The sequence below is a fragment of the Malurus melanocephalus genome, unplaced genomic scaffold (assembly GCF_030028575.1).
Source record: "Malurus melanocephalus ecotype Western Australia unplaced genomic scaffold, MMel_1.1 scaffold_147, whole genome shotgun sequence".
In the NCBI taxonomy this organism is placed as follows: Eukaryota; Metazoa; Chordata; class Aves; order Passeriformes; family Maluridae; genus Malurus; species Malurus melanocephalus.
Genome location: NW_026623379.1, coordinates 895,606 through 914,381, shown reverse-complemented (window position 1 = coordinate 914,381; position 18,776 = coordinate 895,606). Strand labels below are relative to the sequence as shown.

Sequence of the window (18,776 nt, the reverse complement as noted above, 5' to 3'; positions counted from 1 at the left end):
CATCCTATGCAACCTRCTCCAGGWGAAGCTGCTTTAGCAGAGGGGTTGGACTAGGTGATCTTCAGAAGCCACTTCCAACCCCAACCACTCTGTGATTCTGTGATTAAATCCCCGTTTTTGAGGTTCTTGCATCTCTTGGAGGCTCTTCAGTCCAAAAGCAAGTGCTCTGACACCACCATGCTCAGAGGTTGAGCCCTCAGAAAAACAGGTAGCTAGGAAAAGCTATGGTGTTGGAACTGCTTGTTACCCTTTCCCCTAAAAGGTTAAAACTCAAATGACAAAAAAGACCTTCAGAAAAAGCTGAAGATACAAAATACAGTGATTCACCTCTTATGTACTGAAAGGATAAAAAAATTTCTGCTGAGATGTTTTGTTGAAGGCATGAGAGAGCCTCCGTGTCACAAAGATGAGAACACAGTAATACATGATCTGATTTGGGTTTCAGGGCACTCAATGAGCAAAGCAAGGGAGATCTTATTCTGCACGAACAGTCTCAGAGCTGTATTACTCTCTTTCACTTTCTCCTGCTTCATAAAAAAAGCATTGTTGGGATATTAAGACACCAATATATTGCCATCCAGGTCTTTTGGAAGGTGATGGTCTGTGCACAGACACACAATCATGTAAAATACAGGCCTCACTAGGGTGCTGCAATTCCCAATGGCATCGTAAACTGCTGATAATGCAGGGTTCAAAAATCAGAGCTGATGCTCTTATCCCACTACGAGATATTCCATAGCTTTCCTGTGTATTTTAAAGTGGTTATGCTCATGCTGGTAATTTGCCTAAAAGGTTGGGTTTGATATTTTCCTGGACTTGGATTTGAAAACAGGTGCTAACACTAAAACTCAATCATGCAGTAGACATACATATTTTAAATCCTGGCACTTCTTAGATATATGAGATAATAGTGTTTTTCAGATGTAATTTCTGGCTTGATCCTATTGCTTAGTAAAAGGGGCCATGGAAGGTAGCTCTTTAGCTATCATAATTTTCCTCTCTGGAATTCAAAAGAAAATATTATATACTCGCCTTTCTGGTTTGATCTGGTGGAATTATACTAAAGGGACCGCACTTGTAACTGTTTGTAACCAAAATGATTTCTCCATTTTGGAGCATTTCTCCCTTATGGAAGATGCAATCCTGAGAGGAAAAAACATATTCCCACAGTAAGGAAGCACTGCTTGCTTGTGATGGATGAGGCATGCCTGCTTACTCTTTCTACTCCCACAGAGATAAATTCAGCTATTGACACTTCCTATCATAGTTTCCTACCATGGAAATGGTGCAGTGTATCCTAACAGCACAGAAAGTCTGATTCTGCTCCTTTGTCGCTCCTGCTCAATGCAAATGGGATTTTTGGAGGATTTGGCATCTTCTGTCCTTAAGTGTATTTGTAATGGAGAAATRTCAGATTGCTCTTGGCTTGTTCAGGTGAGGAAAACAGTCCTTGGGATGCTCTGCATGTTGTCACATAATGGAAGTACAAACAACAGTAGTATGTGATGGTGTGCCCTCATGCTCTTCTTCACACTGAATTCCTGTCTCTACTCCTGTGCAAGTAGGTGCTAAGATCTGGTTAGTGAGAGATGCCTCTGCCTGAATTACGGTGCAAACCTTGTGCTGAAGTCAGTAATACCGATTTTATCTTACAGCAAATGTGAGGTATAGAAATAGAAAGAAACAGAAAAGAGGGAGAAGAATATTGTCACCAACTGTGGATCCTGTGGCATCCCTGTTGGTCCTTCTTCACCCTGGAYTTCTTGGTGGTCGGGTCCCACAGTCATTCARAACTTTCCACTCTTTATACATTTTAGCAAACAAAGGAATTAATGCTCATTAGCTACACAGTTCTCTTATGCTATTGGYTAAATGATTGTCTCTTGCCTCTAATGCTGATTAGTCCACATGCTTAGTCTTTCTTTTCTTTTGAGTCGGTGATCACAATCTCTCCCTGTCAGAATTATCTTTTCCCAGTGGGAGCTGATTTCAGCCCAGCTGCTGATTTGTCTCTCCTTGTGACCTGTGTGTGTCTCTCCTTTTGTGTCCATTGTCAGTGATACATTCTTCTCCCTGGCTTTGTTAACCTCCTCATAGGTCTGAGATTAACACCCAGACAATAGCACCTTCTCTACAGTGCAAGTTCCTTGTTTCCACAGAGGAGTATCTGGAGGGGCCTTCAGTGGTCATTGGTGGTCTCAGACGCCATCTATCCTATAACTTGGGGTGATCTTTTTTGTCTAGTGATGTGTATGAGCAGCTGCTTCTTTGCACRGTTTGCCAYAGTGGGAATTATTGTCCAGGTRCATTATCCAGGATGTGCCAACCTGATGTCACCTCACCCTGGAGTTAGTGCCATCCTGTCACTCCATTCTGTGCTTATCTCATGGCAAAGTCCTTCTGTGACYTTTACAGTGTTTGAGACAGGCAACTGTGATTTTTAAGTCTTACAATAGTTACATTCAAATGCCAGGCAGAATTTGTTGGGGGAGTCATCTCCCATGCACATCAGTGCATTTTACCCTGAGTTCTAGCAAAGGCAGACTGTGAGTTCACTGTGGTCTCCCACCCAGTGTCTGTGTTGGGAAGCTGCTTTGCCCTCAGGTGGGGCCTGCCCTTGGCTGCTGAGAGCTTCTCCATGGACTTTGTTTCTTTTTTTTTATTTCAATGGATGTTTGGTTTTTTTGGGTTTTTTTTTATTTTGTTTTGTTTTTTTTGGGTTTTTATAGAAAAGCCATATAGCAAAGAGTAGATGTGGGTTATTTTGGTGTGCCCTCAATGGCCAGCTCTAATTCCTCAATGTCCTTCTTGTAGCCTGGCCCTTGCTAAAGGTCTGTAAAAGGTCTCCTATTTATTTASTTTTAATCTACRGAATGGTCCAGCTAAATTTACTGTTCTTTCTTCAGATGGCCTGTTTGCTCCCTGTAACTTGATTTTCAGATGAGCTCATCTTCCCCTGTTATCTAAACCAAGAGCAACAGCCTGATGATAAATCCTGCAGCCTCTGTTGCTGTAATGTAACATGAGTGTAACATGATTCTTCTCTCCTACAGGACATGGCTGGGAATTGGCTGTAGCTGAGAATGGTTGACTCATTTTCTAAATTAAGATTAAAGACTTGGTTCGAGAAAATTAGTGTCTGCCTCTTAACAACTACTAACACATTCTATTTGGTGGGTTCCCTCTGCCAGCATCAGTGCTGCATTGTGCAGACAGAGGGAGCATCCATCTAGCCGGCTCCCACTGAAAGATTTTTTTTGTGACCACTCTGTATTGAATGAGTACTCAGCTTTGTGGAGATTTCTAATATTGCATGAAGTGTCCTGAAAAGCATAAGATTTGCCTGGGTGAAGCAAYTGATTGGTAGGTAGCTGTCCATTTGTATTCTCCCACTAGCAGGGCACTCTTGCTTTATACCTTTTTCTTACTGTGTGCCTAAAAGCACAATCTATGGAAATGCTCTCTCTTTTTCCATAGGTAGGTGTAGCAACACTCATAACATGTTTTCAAGTCTCCCTATCARTATACCTGAGCATTGATGCAACCACCAGAGAATCACAAAAGCAGGGAGACAGATTGGCTGAATGCTGAGGATGCCCAGGCTTTCCATGGGTATCAGTGGTCTTCTACGCTTTTGTACATTATACATAATGTAACAAAGACAAATTACAAAGTCATTGGTGGGTAAACAACAAAGGAGCCTTTGGGTGAAGGCCATGTCTTTGCACTGCTCATGACAGTTTCATCATCAATTCAAGCTGAAATTAKGTGAGGACCATTTCAGGTTTATGGCAGTCATACAAATTGAACAGTACTGTGCTACTGGAAGTCCACAGACTGTTAAATAAACTGACCACTTTCTCAATTTCTCCAGGAACCAGATTATAATTACAGAGCAGAAGTAAAAAAACTCATTCCCCACTTGAAGTATTTGGACAGAATACCAGCAAGCCAGACTACTCTCCTTTCTTCCAAGAAGATGCATGAGGATTCTCTAATCATCAAGRAATCCATCAAGGAAGGTGGTTTAGCCAGAGACATTTCATGGTTAGGTATGACAGGTTTCCTATTGGGGTTTATTTTTCAGATTATGATGTGTAAAAAAAGAAAGGTTAGGAACAAGCCGACCTCTTTAAAGACAACTTTTACTTATAGTGAAGGGACAAAGGATGTTGTCTTCTTCACTTAGGGAGTAAGAAAGCTGGAATTCAGCAGRTAACAGTGCAGATTTAAATGGAAGTTGTTCTAAGCTGGGCATCAAGATCAAAAAATGCAGACAACTTCTAGAGCATGAAACAAATCCAGCAGTCGCTGGAACTCTGTACTTAGGGTTCATTCTGCTTGATGGGAAGAAGYAAAACTTGGAAAGGAATGCTTCAACCACAGCTGTTCACGGCTCTTTCCATGGTAATCTTTGTAGCATGGATGTAGTAGGATTTCTTATCCCAATTTAGTAATAGGAAAGTCAATTTGATTGCTACCCTTCAGTGACAGCAACATCCCAGGAAGATAGCATGGCCTCGTAAGAAATCTGTTCCACTTTCTTTGTTACTCTGATTAGGTTCATTGCATTCATTAGTAGAGAACAAATGGTTTGAAAGTAAATCTGTTGTCCCTTTCCTTGTAGCCTTGGTAATAGTTCAGATGTCCATGCTTTTATGTGTCATGCTACATGCACTTTACCACATAGTATTAAATATTGCAAAGTATTTCCTATAACTGCTCCTGTTGCTTCCCATTAGTGTGGGCAATGCAGTTAGCTTCCCAGGCCCCTCCCCAAGCTGTGGTTTGCCTGCCAACTATATTCCATTAAAAATTTAGTTTGTTTTGGAATAAGTACATRCATTTGTCATTTATTTAATCCCTACGGGTCCAAATCATTAGTTGTAATAGTAGTTAGGGCAGGAAAAAAATCCATTAAAATCTGATCCTGCTTTGGCARCATCACCTGAGGTTCAGAAAACCAGTTAACAAAGTTTGCTGACAGAAAAGTAGGGGCAGACACAGAACTGTGAATTTATGTAATTTCCTAGTGTAACCAGACTTACGTTCTTGCCTTCAGCTCTGAACCTGTAGTTCATATGGTCAGATTCAGACATCCCAGCACGTTTTTTCTTTCCAGTAGCAATGTTGATTTGGGTACTTTTCACATTCTGTGTATTTCATGGRTTCATATTAACAGCCATGGACAAGATATGTTAAAGGTCCCTAACACACAGCAATTAAAGAAATGGCCATAGTATTGTAGAGCTGATGCCTCACTTTGGAGCTGGTAGATGCTCARCACTTTACAAAGCATGCWAATCAYCTGTGCACTGAAATGAAATTCTCTSTCCTACGTGTTGTTGGCTGCATATGCTGCTCTTACAGCTGTGCTGTGCTGGGGAAGGTAAGAGGACAAGGCTCTGTCTGCCTTTGCTAGTTTTTGTATGAACCTTCCTGCCTTGTAGCATTATGAAAACAGTTTTGACCTTTCTTTCTGTGGTAGGGAAGCATCTGTCTCTGGGGCAGTACTGGAATGATCTATCACTGCCATTCCCAGATTTCTGTAGCTCCTGGTACACAGTTTTTTGACTGGTAGCTCTGATAAGGTGTCTATCACCATCTGTATTGTGCCATCTGCATGTAAGCAATGTATTTTAAGAGGGCCTAGGCTGTTCCTGTGGCAAGTCTGCAATGGCTCCCCTGTGGGCAGGTGGGCAGCAAATGAGAGGCAGCTTACACTAATCCTGGGAATGCAGGCAGGGAAAGTAGCAGGGCCTTGGATGCATCCAGGCTGACCTGTGGGACAACCAGAGGTGAATGATGAGCACAGAGCAGTTCCAGACCCATAACCCCTGCAGTCTGTCTCTGGTGCCCAGGAGCAGAAGAAGAGTGGGAAGGGATATCAGTTTCATTAGGGATCCCCAGATTCTGCCATGACTGTGCAGCACAGGAAGCCCTCTGTCTCTAGCATTGACCCATTTTATAGCTGCAATTACATACTTTCCTGTCCCCTATAGCTCCAGGTGTGCAGCAGCAGTCACCATAATGCAAGGTACAGTGATGGTGTGGTTTGCAGCTTTGCACAACTGTGCTTACACTAATGAAATCTCTCTTCTAGATCCATATCTTGCGGCAGTAGCAAAACAGTCTGGATGCGTCCCCAAATCCCCAACAACTCCCAGACCTGGAAATGCACAGTGCTCTGCTAATGTAGGGACTGATAGCGATGCCAGTAGCTCTCCTCTTCCAGATCCTGCTGTTTTTCCTGATAAACTGTTCACAGAAGATGACTCCAGTGATTTGACACACGGTAATGTATGCTTTTTAATCCTTTTCTTTCCCACACCTCCACCTCGTTCTGAATGTTATTTCTGATGAAAGCCAGGATGTTTTGAATACCACCCACCCATGCCACTGCTAATCAGGTTCAGCATATGTCTTCTTCCATGAGACTCACCTGCTCTAGCATAGGCTTTCCTTTATTCCCCCCTGCACCAGAAGGTGCAAGTCACCTGGGCTGCCCACTSCTCGGCCCCTCGCCCTCATGCATTGTGTGCTGCTGACCCTTTTCACAGCCCCATACCACAGTGGTGCTCCCCTCCTGGCAYTGCCTTTCATCCCTCATCACAGCTGTCCTGCTTGAGTAACATCTGGGCACATCCTGTTCAGTAAAGGGAATGTTGTCCAAGGTAGTCCTCTGAAGAGGTGCAGTGATTCACTTCCCACTGGATCACGTGCTCAGACAGTGTGTACTGCAGGCTCATACTGCAGCTGCATTGCTGCTGTCGATGAGCACTTCATTTGGGGTTTTCAGAGGTTGGTACCTCAGCAGCAGAGTCAGTTCCTTGACTTCACATCCCGATCTACAGGCTAGCCCAAAACACAGGTCTACCGTTGCCCTTCTTGCCCTAGTCGCTTGGAAATACTACCAATCCTTCCCTGACTCCTAGAAACAACTTGACAGTGTAACTCCACCAGCCCACAGAGTGCAGATTAGGTAGGAGGATGGCCTTTGTTTCCAGGCRTTATGGGCTGCTTTTCTCAGACACCAGTGTCTCTTCAGATCCTTCCTTACAAGTGGGACTCAGGATGATGGATTATATGAAGCAATGCAGAGTCAACAGCTGAGTGCACGTTTGGAAATGTTCATGGAAACCAAGTACAGCTTGTCAGGGAATGAGACCATAATTTTACACACACTTTTAGACAGCTAACACTACTGAYAGAGGTAGTTTCACCCAGTGGTCACTGATTCTTCCTGACTCTTTGCTGTCTCATATTTTGTTCACCTGATTTTTATTGAGATCAAGCTGAAAAATAATCCAGCAGAACAAACAATATACCCCCAAAATTCATATTTTGCTTTAATCTGAATTTGTTCTCTGATCTGATTGACACAAATATTTGCACCAGCACAGCTAAGGAGCCAAGGCAGGCACAGAAGACAGATTCTGGTGGAAACAGAGAAACCACCTCTTAGCAGCAGTATCAGACCATGCCAGCTGATACTATGAGCCCCCACCATGAAACTACATCTTCCTGTCTGTGGGAAATTATACTGACTGATTTCAAAGACAGCACCATTTGTTAAATGCTGGAGTAAAATGTTTTCTTTTTTTCCTGTTTTTCTTAGGAGTCTGTCAAGTTATATGTGGGAACCCCACCAAGGCCCTTCGTGCAAGGAGGGAAAAGCTAGGTGTATGTATTTCTTGTGTACTTCATATTCCCTCATGGTGACCCCATGGGATTAACTGAGCTCCTGCTATGKCTTGTGGCAGCTCACTCTCTTCTGTAGCCCAAGGACCTCCAACAGGCAGCTTGAGGAGGACAGAGGGTCTCCTGCTATGATGTTGTATGTGTTAGCAGTGAGGAACCATCAGCTGTAAGGGAACACATGAAAATCACAATCAGCTGCTAGGGGCAGACTTCCTACTGTCTTGCAATGAGCAAAGTACAAGGCAGCATTGCTAAATTTGATGATGTTTCTACAACAGCTATTAAGCAAAATAATTTTTTCAACAGTGTTTCTTTGATGTTGGTGCAGTCAGCTTGCTAATGCTGCAAGGTCGTTCCTATTGACTAAACAAACACAAAGCCAAAGTTTGTTCCTCTTGGCCGTGGGGTGGTACCCCAGCCCTGCGGGTCAGCCTGTTCATTTCAGCAGTAATTTACTGAGAGAATACCCGTGTGTGTAGAGGGGAGCAGACTGGCTTGTCATGGTCAGCTTTTGTGGGCCCTGAGGTTCAACACAGCACAGGTGCMCATGTGTGGGTTTAAACAGGCTGTGGTAAATCAGGGAGAAGTACAGGACACTSGCTGAATGCTGACAACAGATGTTCAAAAACAGCAAGGAAAAAGTATGTCCCACCCTTGTCTTTCTGCTGCCACTACCCGAGCACAGGAAGATTATCTGAAACAAATTTAAATGTTTTAGTGGGTTATTGTGTGCTGAAAACCGGGATGGGGAATGGGACTGTGGTCATATAATGAGTGATGCAGTTTCTGTGGAATTTGCCTTGGTATGCTTATTGGTATAGGTGCTATAGGCTTATGTCTAGTGAAATATATATCAACAATTTTTGACTGCTACCCTGGGTTCCTCAGGTTSTAAGAGCACATGGGTTGTGGGACTTCTTAAAACTGAAGAATGAAAACATGGTGAGGGGTGATCTAAAAACTCAGGAGTAAAAGTGGATTTTGATGCATTCTAAAATCCACATCTAGAAACAGAGCTGGGAAGAGTTCTCAGAGATATCAAGGTAACTTTTGCCATTTCCACAGCCACCTACTGTGAGCCCTTTGAAGCCGTGTGGTCTGAGGACAGAAAACCCTTATGGCTCTGGAGGAGGAAGAGATCTGCATCAGGAAAAGGTGTCTCCTGACGTGAGAGCAYGGACGGAGAAGCACAAGAGGTGAGACCGCCTGGGAAATCTTGACATGCAATGAGCTCTGCGTTCATTTTCAGCTGCAAAATCAAATCAGCGCTTTGGCCACCTCGTGGCGGTTCCGAGGGATAGTCTCGGCCTCTGCCTTCCTGTCTCCTGCCTGGAGCATCTGCGGGATGGCAAGGAAGAAAAATCCTCTGCCTTCTCTCCGGAGCACAGGCAGGGTGGCTCGCTTCCTTAGCAAGAGCAAGGAAATGATTTTTCATAACTGGTGAGCCGTTCTTGGCCCTGACAGTGCTTACCTTCACACAGTAAAAAAGAGCTGAAAGGGGGTGAGCTTTTCTGCAAGCAGCACATTGGCCTAAACAAATAAAAGGCTGAAAGACAAATACCACCTTGCTGAGATCTCATAGGTCTCACAGACAGGTAGTGGTTATTTTGGAAGTAAAAATTGTTTTATTTCTCTGAGCTTTCTTCATTGGGTAGTATTCTCCACTGCACCTGATTAACTTTAGGACACCTGAGATAACCAGACACAGGCATCTTAGGTGGCTGATCCAATTAAAATGATTTTTCATATCTCCTGGAAAGTGTGAAATAACAATGGGTAGCTAAATCCACTGCCTGGGTGTTTGCCTGAGTGGCCATGCCAAGCTGCACTTGGCCAGCTGCATAAACACACTCAAAAGCTAATTGAAGGTGTGATGCTTGATGTTGTCCAGGTGCCCGCAAACAGGTCAACAAGAACAAACCAGCCAMATATTGAAAGTGAATGAGAGTGAAGTCAGGAGCCTGACTGACAGCTCAGAAGATGAGCCGAGGAAAGCCTGTGATGAGGACCTCATAGAAAGGATTGCACTTGACCCTTCTTCCCACGCCAGTCTCCCTCTTTCTTCCTCAGGTACTGTACCTATAAATGCCTGGGGAAGGGTTGGCATCAGGCAGTAACACGTGGTGTCTGTAGATAGTGCATTGGTTAGCCCAGTATTTCATGAGATCTGRTGGCTGTGCTCTAGAGCAGCAATTTGAAAATATTGTTGCAGGACCAGACCCTAAGCAATCCATTCCAGTTTCTAAGCAGGACATTGTGGCCAGCTGTGTTGATCATCAGTTGATATATTTCAGCATGGATCTGTAGAATTAAGAGGAACAAAGATGATCTCACACAGGCTTTGCATCAAGTCTAGTAGAAGGACATGTYTCTGTCTTTTATTGTGTGTCATTAATTTATCACAGTGCCAGGTGAGTCTAAAACACTGTCATTCCTGCTGAGCTGTATTTGAGCCCAGTTGGCAATGATGTAAATAATGAACGAGCTAATGATTAAGGTTTAACTGAGCAACCGGGAATTCTGGAAAGATCTGCAACAAAAAGGATGCATTCAATAAAGAGTTTAAAAATGGAACATGCTCTTCTGCTTAGGAACAAAGCCAGAGGCTTCTCTGAAATTGCATTTACATGAATGAAAGCAGAATTCCCACTTCACTACTTGTTGAATATTGTCTTTAAGAATATTGAAAACATTAATAATGGTTATTGGAAATGCATACCAAATAGAGAACGTCACAAAATTACAACTTCAATATTTTTTCTGTTGTTAATGGTAACTTTTTCTAAATAAAAGCATGTGAGTTTTTATTTTACATTTCTTTCAAGGGCAAAAATGGATCTACTAAAATTGAGAAAAAATATAAGATAYTTTGTAAAATAATATCATGAAACTATTCAAAGCCTCTGTGCATATCACTAGTGCTAAAGAACAGAAACTGTTTGAAAAAATCTAAAGGAATGGCCTGCTGTCCACTGACTACAGAAATATGAGATTATGATCTCTTGGTCTCTTTAGACTTAATCTGATCTGGTTTARATTTTATATTATTTCTTTACATTATGGTTTCATTGTCTTTGTAGATTGAGAAAACAATGTCACAAACATCTCACAGTGTACCAGTATCATGCCCTATAGCACTGTGAAAGTGAATGGTTGGATCTGTCATGGATCTGTCCATCTTCTAACTAAATCTGCTGGCAGATGGAGGAGTGGTTTGAAATCTAGAWTTGTCTAAGGTGGCAGGGGAATGACCCGGATTCCAAATTACACACAGAAGGGTGTCCAATSCAACATGAATTTCTCACAGAAGAACTTGTTGCTGGAAGCAGTCCTTCTGACCAGAAAAGGACAAGYCATCTGAGCAAAGCCACTCTTACATAAAAATGTTTGCAGCATCATCAGGTCCATATAAACTGCATTTTTTAGAAGGCGTTGAATGTTATTTYGAGCTCTTGAGTCAGACAGTCTCAGAGTGTCTATACTTAAAAATGAATATGAAGTTTAGGCATTTTAAAAGCATATAGTATGATATAAACTGTTCCTTGAAAACTTTTAGTCAGCTTTACCTAGACAGTAAAATATATCCCCATCAGTTGGGAGCCACAAAGATGAACTTTGTGGGCCTAGATTTTGGTGGCACATTCTTTAGATTATGTTTCTGCCCTGGACCCTGCACAGCAGGCACTTAGGTACAGTTGGTTCTTTTAATAGAAAAGAGCAATCGGATCTCTGCTATATATAGGATGGTTCTAAGCATGTGTGCATGCTTGTTAGATTTATAAGCCAGCAACAAGTTTTTTCTCCTCTGTGTGTTGCACATATTACATGGAGATAATTACATGGCTGAAACACAGCCAGAAAGTAGCCCTGCATATAGTGCAATATTTTCCCTAGCAGTCAGACACTTAGTGTGAGATTCCATGRTCTCTGCCTCTGATTTAAAAAGTGGATCTATTCATCTGTGATTATTCCTATGTCTTGCACTTCAGATCACTGGAAGGAGTCCTAATGTATTTAGAACAAGTCAGTGCAAACACAGGCAGGGAATGATCCAGCATTATTCTGCCTGAGAACAGGAGGGCAGGTGAGCTCGCATGTCCCCCTGGAGCTCTGTTTGTGAGCTCTTCTGTGCTTGGCACATCACCAGCAGTGCTGGCAGGGAGGCTGCCAGTGAACCCAGCCCGACAGTCACAGGAAGCAGCTCAACATGACCAGTGTCGGGATACATCTGCCCATCCAGCTCCATCATGCAGCATCTCCAAAACCTTTCACTCCCTGGGTTAGTCATTTAGCAGTCAGATGAACTGGTAAATCGCTGTGCTTTCCACTCTGTTTCAGGTTTGTCAAAGCCTCAGAAGGGTGCAGCGTTCTCCAACATAAAACATCTAATTCCATCCCCTCCAAAATACCCTTCACCTGCCTCTGTAATGGGTGTGGCAGCAGGACTCTGGAAAACAAGGAACCACAGAGGACTAAAAACCCTCAGCCAAGAGGAGGACAGGCAGGGTACACAGCAATGCCAGTCGAGGGCTCATCATGGGAATTCAGCCCATGCTGTGGGCAAGGAGCCTGCTCTCCTGGGGCTGCACAGTACCCCGGCTGCCTCGGGATCCCAAGGGCAGCACCGGCCTGTTGGCTGCACCAGCCAGAAAAAGCTTATTGCAGGATCAGCAGTTCTTGGGTCCTCGAGGATCAGGTATGTGCCCTGCAGTGCATCTGGGGAAAACTGAAGAGACTTCACAGCAGGAAAAAGCAGAGTTCTCTGTTGTCTCTGGGGTCTCCTGCTTGTTTTGTAAAAAGAATTTATTTTATTTGTGCTGACATTTCCCTCTGACTGTCTAAACTTAAATGAAACGTTTTCCCATGTTCCTTATAGCTTGAGTGTTGTAAATCTTGTATATTCTTGAATAATAGCCCAGAATTTTACTGTGTTCTCACTGCTCCATTCTCATATTCCCCACCCAGAGCCAATGCTGTGTCTGTTGCAAAGCTCTTGTGTCACTTGTTCAAGACTGTGCTCCAGTAAATCTCAGGACAAGTTCCTGACTTCCCACTTGAGTTTTTTCCCTGRCATGAGTTCCTGTTAGAATGAACTCTGGAAAATAATGTAGGCAGTAGAGAAGTACTGCATGCACCAAAACATGGTTATTTCTGAACCTGTTTGCTGCAAGTTTAGCATCATGTTGTTATTCCTTTGAAGAAATACAGCTGAAGACTTGTGACATGACAGCTTGGGTTTGAAGTTAAGGTGGTCACTTTGAAGTCAGCATGGGCAGAGAGCACATGCCTTGTGTGGGAATCTCGTGTACCTGGGCTTCGCTCAGGCCTGGCAGCTTTTGGTTCAGTTTTCAGAGCTGGTGAGGAGGATGCAGATATCCAGATCCAGAGTGCAGTCTCACCACAGCATTTTTCTCTTTTCCTCAGGCCCACCATGGATAAGAGCCCTTCTAGAGAGATCAACCAAAAGCAACCAGCTGCCTCCTTATCCACAAAAGCCTCACAGAGGTTTAGGCCAATTAATTCTGTCTGGCCCCTGACTGCCAGGTCCATTCTGCAGTCATTGCCAGGCAAATCCTCTGCCACAAAAGCATCTCAGAGCAGAAGTCCTCAGTCCTAGAAGATACCCATTTGCCAGCATGTGTTGGAAGCATTGCACAGTGCAGCCATGAATGCTATCTTGTGGCTTCTTCTGCTAAACACAGGGCTATGCAAACAAATGACGTGATTTGCCTCAATTCAGGATACAGCTGGTCCAGAAATATTTTAAGACCAACCTCTGATCAACCAAGGAGCTAATGAACCTCTTATTACAGAAAAATGTGGTTATTTTTGCAACCTTCATGTGCTAAAACAGAACAAATCCTATCATACTTCCTCTCATCTCCACCAGGCCCAGCTCTGTGAGTCAGACGGGGACACTGAACAGAGCAGGGCATGGAGCCTGCTGTTTGTGGGGTGGGCTGGAGGTAGTGACCTCCCAGCAGCCATGCAATGTGTCCTTTGCAGTCCTGGATGTTTCACATGTGGAGGCCAAAACCAAAGGCTTGAGAGGAAGTGTTGACCAGGGCAGGTTCTAAGGGAGGGGTGTGTTGCCTGAGAGAGAGCCCAGGAAGGCTGGGTGGTTTCAGAGCTTATGCCCTCACAGGAGCTTGCCCCATTCACAGGCTTTGGAGGTTCTTGTAGGATGCACTGCTGTGGGAGCAGTGCTGAACAAGTGTCTTATCCCAATATGAACGTGTTTGTTTGCCCCATAGTTACCTGGAAGAATTTGTCTCGCTGCCTCTGAGTAGACATTGCATTCCAGAATTTCTCTAGCAGAGCTGACCTCTGTCACCAGGTGTCAGAGCATCCTCTGCATGTGCCTTCCACCTCCATCCCACTTCTATCTTTTCCAGATCAAATWGACTTTCCAATTTATTATAATTGGATAATTTTACATGATGATGCAGCAAAGCAGGAAGTAAGGGAATAATCTCTTGTTTTTTCAATAGGGCATTTGCTTTATGTTCGGGTGAGATTCAAAACATCTGTTTTAGTGACTGCAGTCTGTGAGATGCTCTTCCAAATGACTGTGCCTTGCAACTTTATTGATGTTACAGTCTGAAACCAAGCATCATCACATTTTTTCCAGTTTAAAGTACTATGTTAGATTATATTTTTTAATCAGTTTATAAAACAGTAATTACGTGATGAGGTAATGGATTGGTTTATGTTTCCTTTCTGCTGGCCATCTAAACTTAGAGAAGCAGAATAACAGACAAAGCCCTAAAACCTCCTTTTATCGTGGTGCTCCTACAAAACAGTCTGGAGCTTGAAGCAAGTTTGCCAGTTTTGGTGTGTTATAGCAGAAATCATCTATCAAAAATCATTAAAAACTATATATTATGGATAAAGGCAGGATTTCCTGTCAGATGCCATCCAGCAACCATGCCTGTGTCCTTAAATAGGCTCCCAAATTTGACTTTTTGTCACTGCCACTGACCATAACATCACAAAAAAACCCAAACAAAACTGGCCTTATAAAAGAAAGAAGACACTGACAGCAGTGACCCTTCTCTACATCCAGGGTTGTTCCAGGGGGTGATGGGTAGGACTGTCTTCTCCAGATATTTAGTCTCCTTCTCAAAGGCATCTTTGAAGGGTGGAGGGGGAAAAAAGGATCAGTGGGCATGTAAACTGGGGCAGCTAGATGGGTCTGGACATGTGCACGTGCAGAGGAAAAGCTCTGGGTACAGATCTGGAAAGTCACTCAAAAGCATCTGTGGGCATCTCTCACAGCAAACTCCACTTGTCTCTGTATGTGCACAGAGCAAGAAGCTCCTCTGAGCTGGCAGAGAGGATGTGGAGAAATAGTGAGGAAAAACACCTCTGGCGCTACGTTTGGGAAATCAGTGCCTGAGGGCTTCATCAAAATCGTTTAACTCAGGGTTTCCTGTTGTGCCATCCCATCAGGCACCCCAGTGATAACTCTCAGGGGTGCAGCCCATATGTGACCATCAGAACAGCCACCCTACTCCTCACTGATCAGCTGTGCCCCACTGGTGGCCTCACCAAGGCAGTCACCTGCTGCATAGTGGTGTGGTGTGGTGTGGTGTGGTGTGGTGTGGTGTGGTGTGGTGTGGTGTGTGGTGTGGTGTGGTGTGGTGTGGTGTGGTGTGGTGTGGTGTGGTGTGGTGTGGTGTGGTGTGGTGTGGTGTGGTGTGGTCACAGGGGCAGGAGGAGATGTCCACTCTGCCTATTGATCACCTCCTCTGGTGTGTGTTGGTAGGGACAGGTGGCTGCCATCTGCTCTAGTGTCTGTGCAGATTTAGTGTTCAGAGCTGAGTGGCCAGGCTGTGGTGCATGGAGCAGCAGGGAGGCTTGCTAAGACAGCAWGTTTGTGATCACAGCCCAGCCTGATGGGCAAGAAGGGCTGGCAGCCTCCTCTCTTCTCCTCTTCTCAGGGTTTCCCAGGGCTGCCACACTGTTGTCTGTTGCTGTTTCCAGGACAAGGAGAGTAAACAGGGTCATTGCTGTCTGCASAGCTGTAACAGATCCACAGGGAAAATCATTGCCCTGGATTAGCCTCTGCTTGTCCATCTTCCACTTTTTTCATCTAGAAAATGGAAAAGCCAGCCAGGGCTTTAATAGGCTAATTAGGAAATGTAAGGCATGATGGGCCATTTGTGATTTCAGTTCTCTTGGCCCAAAAGGGAAATACATGGGAAGTTTCATTGTGTGGGTTTTTTGTCACTGTTTCCTCTGTTAAAATCATACATTGGTCCCTTGAATATAGACAAAGTCCTTTAATGAACTATTATTTATAGGGGAGTTTATTCACATCCCTGCCTTTGCAGAGTCTTAATATTTATCATAGTRGGATTCTTGCTTCCAGTTGGACGTGACCAGTTTCAGATATACATTGCCAGAGTCCTTCCCCTCGTTCTCGTAATGGGCCAGGAGCTGCTGATGCCTTTAAGTATCTTGCTGGCTTAATGGGATTTGCTGCTGGCTGCCAAATTGGTATCTAGTGTGTCAGCTGRAGAGAGGGGTGAGAGCTGCTCCCCTCACCTATTAATAAATCAACACTGCAGGGAAGAGTTTTCTGCTGGGAGCCAAATCTCACCCGTGCATGCTGCTAAGGGAGGGGGTCGTTAGCTGGAAACAGCTGCGCTGCAGGGAGCTGGGCTCAGTGAAAAGGGATTGGGCCCAAAGTGACAATGCTGTGGCATTAGCAGAAGCATGATCCATCCCGGAGGCCTCTCAGCATCACTTAGCTGGCATCCCATGAACAGCCCAGCTGGAGTGGCTGGTGGTGCCCTGAATATTGAAAGGCTTCACTCAGCTGGAACTTTAAAAAAAAAACATGAGAGAAAGAAGTGCCAGCCAGTTATTTCAGTGACTAAGAATCCTCCATGCCCCTGCATGTCTGGGACAACATCCCACCCAGACAAATGGGCCCTGACAGCAAAGGTGGCTCCTGCTCAGACTCGGATTGGGTTCTGCTCCTCCCAGCTCTGCAGAGCCCAGTTCACTGTGGACACCCTAGCATTCAGTTTGGGAGCTGGCAGAAGGGGACACTCGCCCTGTGCAATGTCCCCATGGCAGCTGAGTGCACAGCCCACCTGCACAGGGCTYATGCTGCCCTGCTTGCTGCCAAGGCCATCACTCTCATTGAGGACCTGGGATTGCTTTGCACTTGGAGCAAATTCATCTTCATTAAAGGATGAAGAGAAGGTATTTTCTTTGTCTGTCAAGGAGGAGAAATCCTGGAAGCTGTTCAGGAAGGAAAATCTCATACGTGTCCCCTCTTCAAATACACAGAAATGACAGACCAACTCGGGATCATTTCCTACATGATTCCTTGGCTTTTCCAAAGCCTGACATGCTTGGGCTCCTTGCCATGGGCAGTATCTGCACCCATGGTGGAACACAGGTACTTCTGGTATATAGATCATGCTCCAGTAGTGCAGTCTCCAGTCTCTCCACTCATGAAAGAGGGTTTGTGATGGCTTCAATGTCTGCTTGGTRCCATCCGATGACAGACGAGATGAATCTTGCCCTGCAATGCCRGAGAATCCTTGTCATGTTTTTATTGTTTTTATTTTATTAAAATTAAGGCGGTAATTGAGGTAATTTTGTGAGCTGCTAGGAGACAATAGCCTTGCAACAGGATGCTCCTGCATGGCACAGCGTGAACCAGGAAAAAAAAAAAAAAAAAAAAAAAAAAAAAAAAAAAAAAAAAAAAAAAAAAAAAAAAAAAAAAAAAAAAAAAAAAAAAAAAAAAAAAAAAAAAAAAAAAAGTCGGGTTACTGGGTGGAGAGTTACGGTATAATTTATAAATATAAAACCTGTGCCTGAGGAACGRARTGGGTGCTAATGCAACCAGGCAAGAGCCGCTTTAGCTGGGTTTGAAGAGCAAGAGGAATGCCTTGGAATGGACGCTAGAGGGAGGAAGATGGTTTCATAAGTGCAAATTCCAAAAGCAAAAGGGCTCGGAAAACAAACTCAAGCCGCTCTGGGGCGTTCAGGAGGCGCTTGGCATTCAGTAGGCTCAACATTTTCTTTTTACCTGTCCAGCATCCAGTGTGCTGGCCTTGTGTGGTGCCCCCAAATGCACTGTGCTGGTAGTGGCTTGCTGTATCACACACCACTCTGATATATTTGGAAATATTTTCTTAGGAAACCTGTAATGCCCACAACACGTAATGCAGATCATCCCAGACCCACCTTGGCACTGGAAAGCTGTGGTGTTTTTGGGGTGTAATRGGGCACGTCCATGTGATAATGCTGTGTGCAACCTCAGCATGTCCTAAAGATATGATCTTTGTTACAGCCTATAGCTGCAAGCTGCAAACAGGCTCAAAACCACACAGGGCTTGTGTTCCAGCATCTTCTCCCTTATGACCAGGGACCTGTGATCTCTGGAACCCAGCAGAGAGGCCAGGGCRTCCTTGGGGACTGTGCTTCCCAGTGCCATTGGGCAAGCCCTGGTGCCAGTTCTTCCAGTTTGAAAGCAGCCCTCTCCCAACCCAGCTGGGTGAAAGCTCTCTGCCACTTCTTTCCCCTTTATCCCCACCCTGACCTCTCCTATCATCCCCCTGCCCTCCTCCTGGCTCTCACYCAGCTCAGCCATCACCTGCAAACCATTGCTGGCACCTTGGTGCCTCCCTGGCAGGACCTCTCTGGGAGAGTGGTGTGAGCTAGGCATGGTTTGCATTGGTTCCTTCTCTTCYCTCTTCCATCTGCAGGGATCTTGGCCCTCTTGCTGATGTCAGGACAGCACTGGCAGACCCTGGCAGGTCACAAGGGCTGGTCCCAAGGTCTGCCACCACCCAGCTGATTTCTGTCTGTAATTTCTGTCCCATCCCTGTCTGTTCCCCATGTGGAAGCTGGCAAAAATCAACATCCACATTTTTACTCCTGCTCTGTGGGCAGGGTCAAACCCTTCTTCCCCAACAGGGAGCACCAGCCCAGTCTCTCCTCCATCTCTGGGCAATTTTGGTGCTGCAGCTCCTGTCACCAGCATCATCCACAGCCCAGGGGGCACCGAGAGCCATGACAGGGCCTTGAAGGTGAGTAGCAGAGCACCTGCT

General features: G+C 44.7%; 1 protein-coding gene across 7 annotated transcripts in view; it reads left to right on the top strand.

Annotated features, from left to right (window-relative positions):
* Nucleotides 1–15,237, top strand: part of LRRC56 (leucine rich repeat containing 56) — a 79,433-nt gene extending 64,196 nt beyond the window's left edge. For all 7 annotated transcript variants that reach the window (XM_057371466.1, XM_057371465.1, XM_057371464.1 and 4 more), the window contains 7 exons: nt 3,875–4,052; nt 6,104–6,295; nt 7,619–7,683; nt 8,767–8,897; nt 9,593–9,771; nt 12,040–12,397; nt 13,126–15,237. In XM_057371466.1, the coding sequence (XP_057227449.1) occupies nt 3,875–4,052; nt 6,104–6,295; nt 7,619–7,683; nt 8,767–8,897; nt 9,593–9,771; nt 12,040–12,397; nt 13,126–13,318 (1,296 nt within the window). In that variant the 3' untranslated portion in view covers nt 13,319–15,237. The remainder of the gene's footprint in view (nt 1–3,874; nt 4,053–6,103; nt 6,296–7,618; nt 7,684–8,766; nt 8,898–9,592; nt 9,772–12,039; nt 12,398–13,125) is intronic.
* Nucleotides 15,238–18,776: the final 3,539 nt, after the last annotated feature.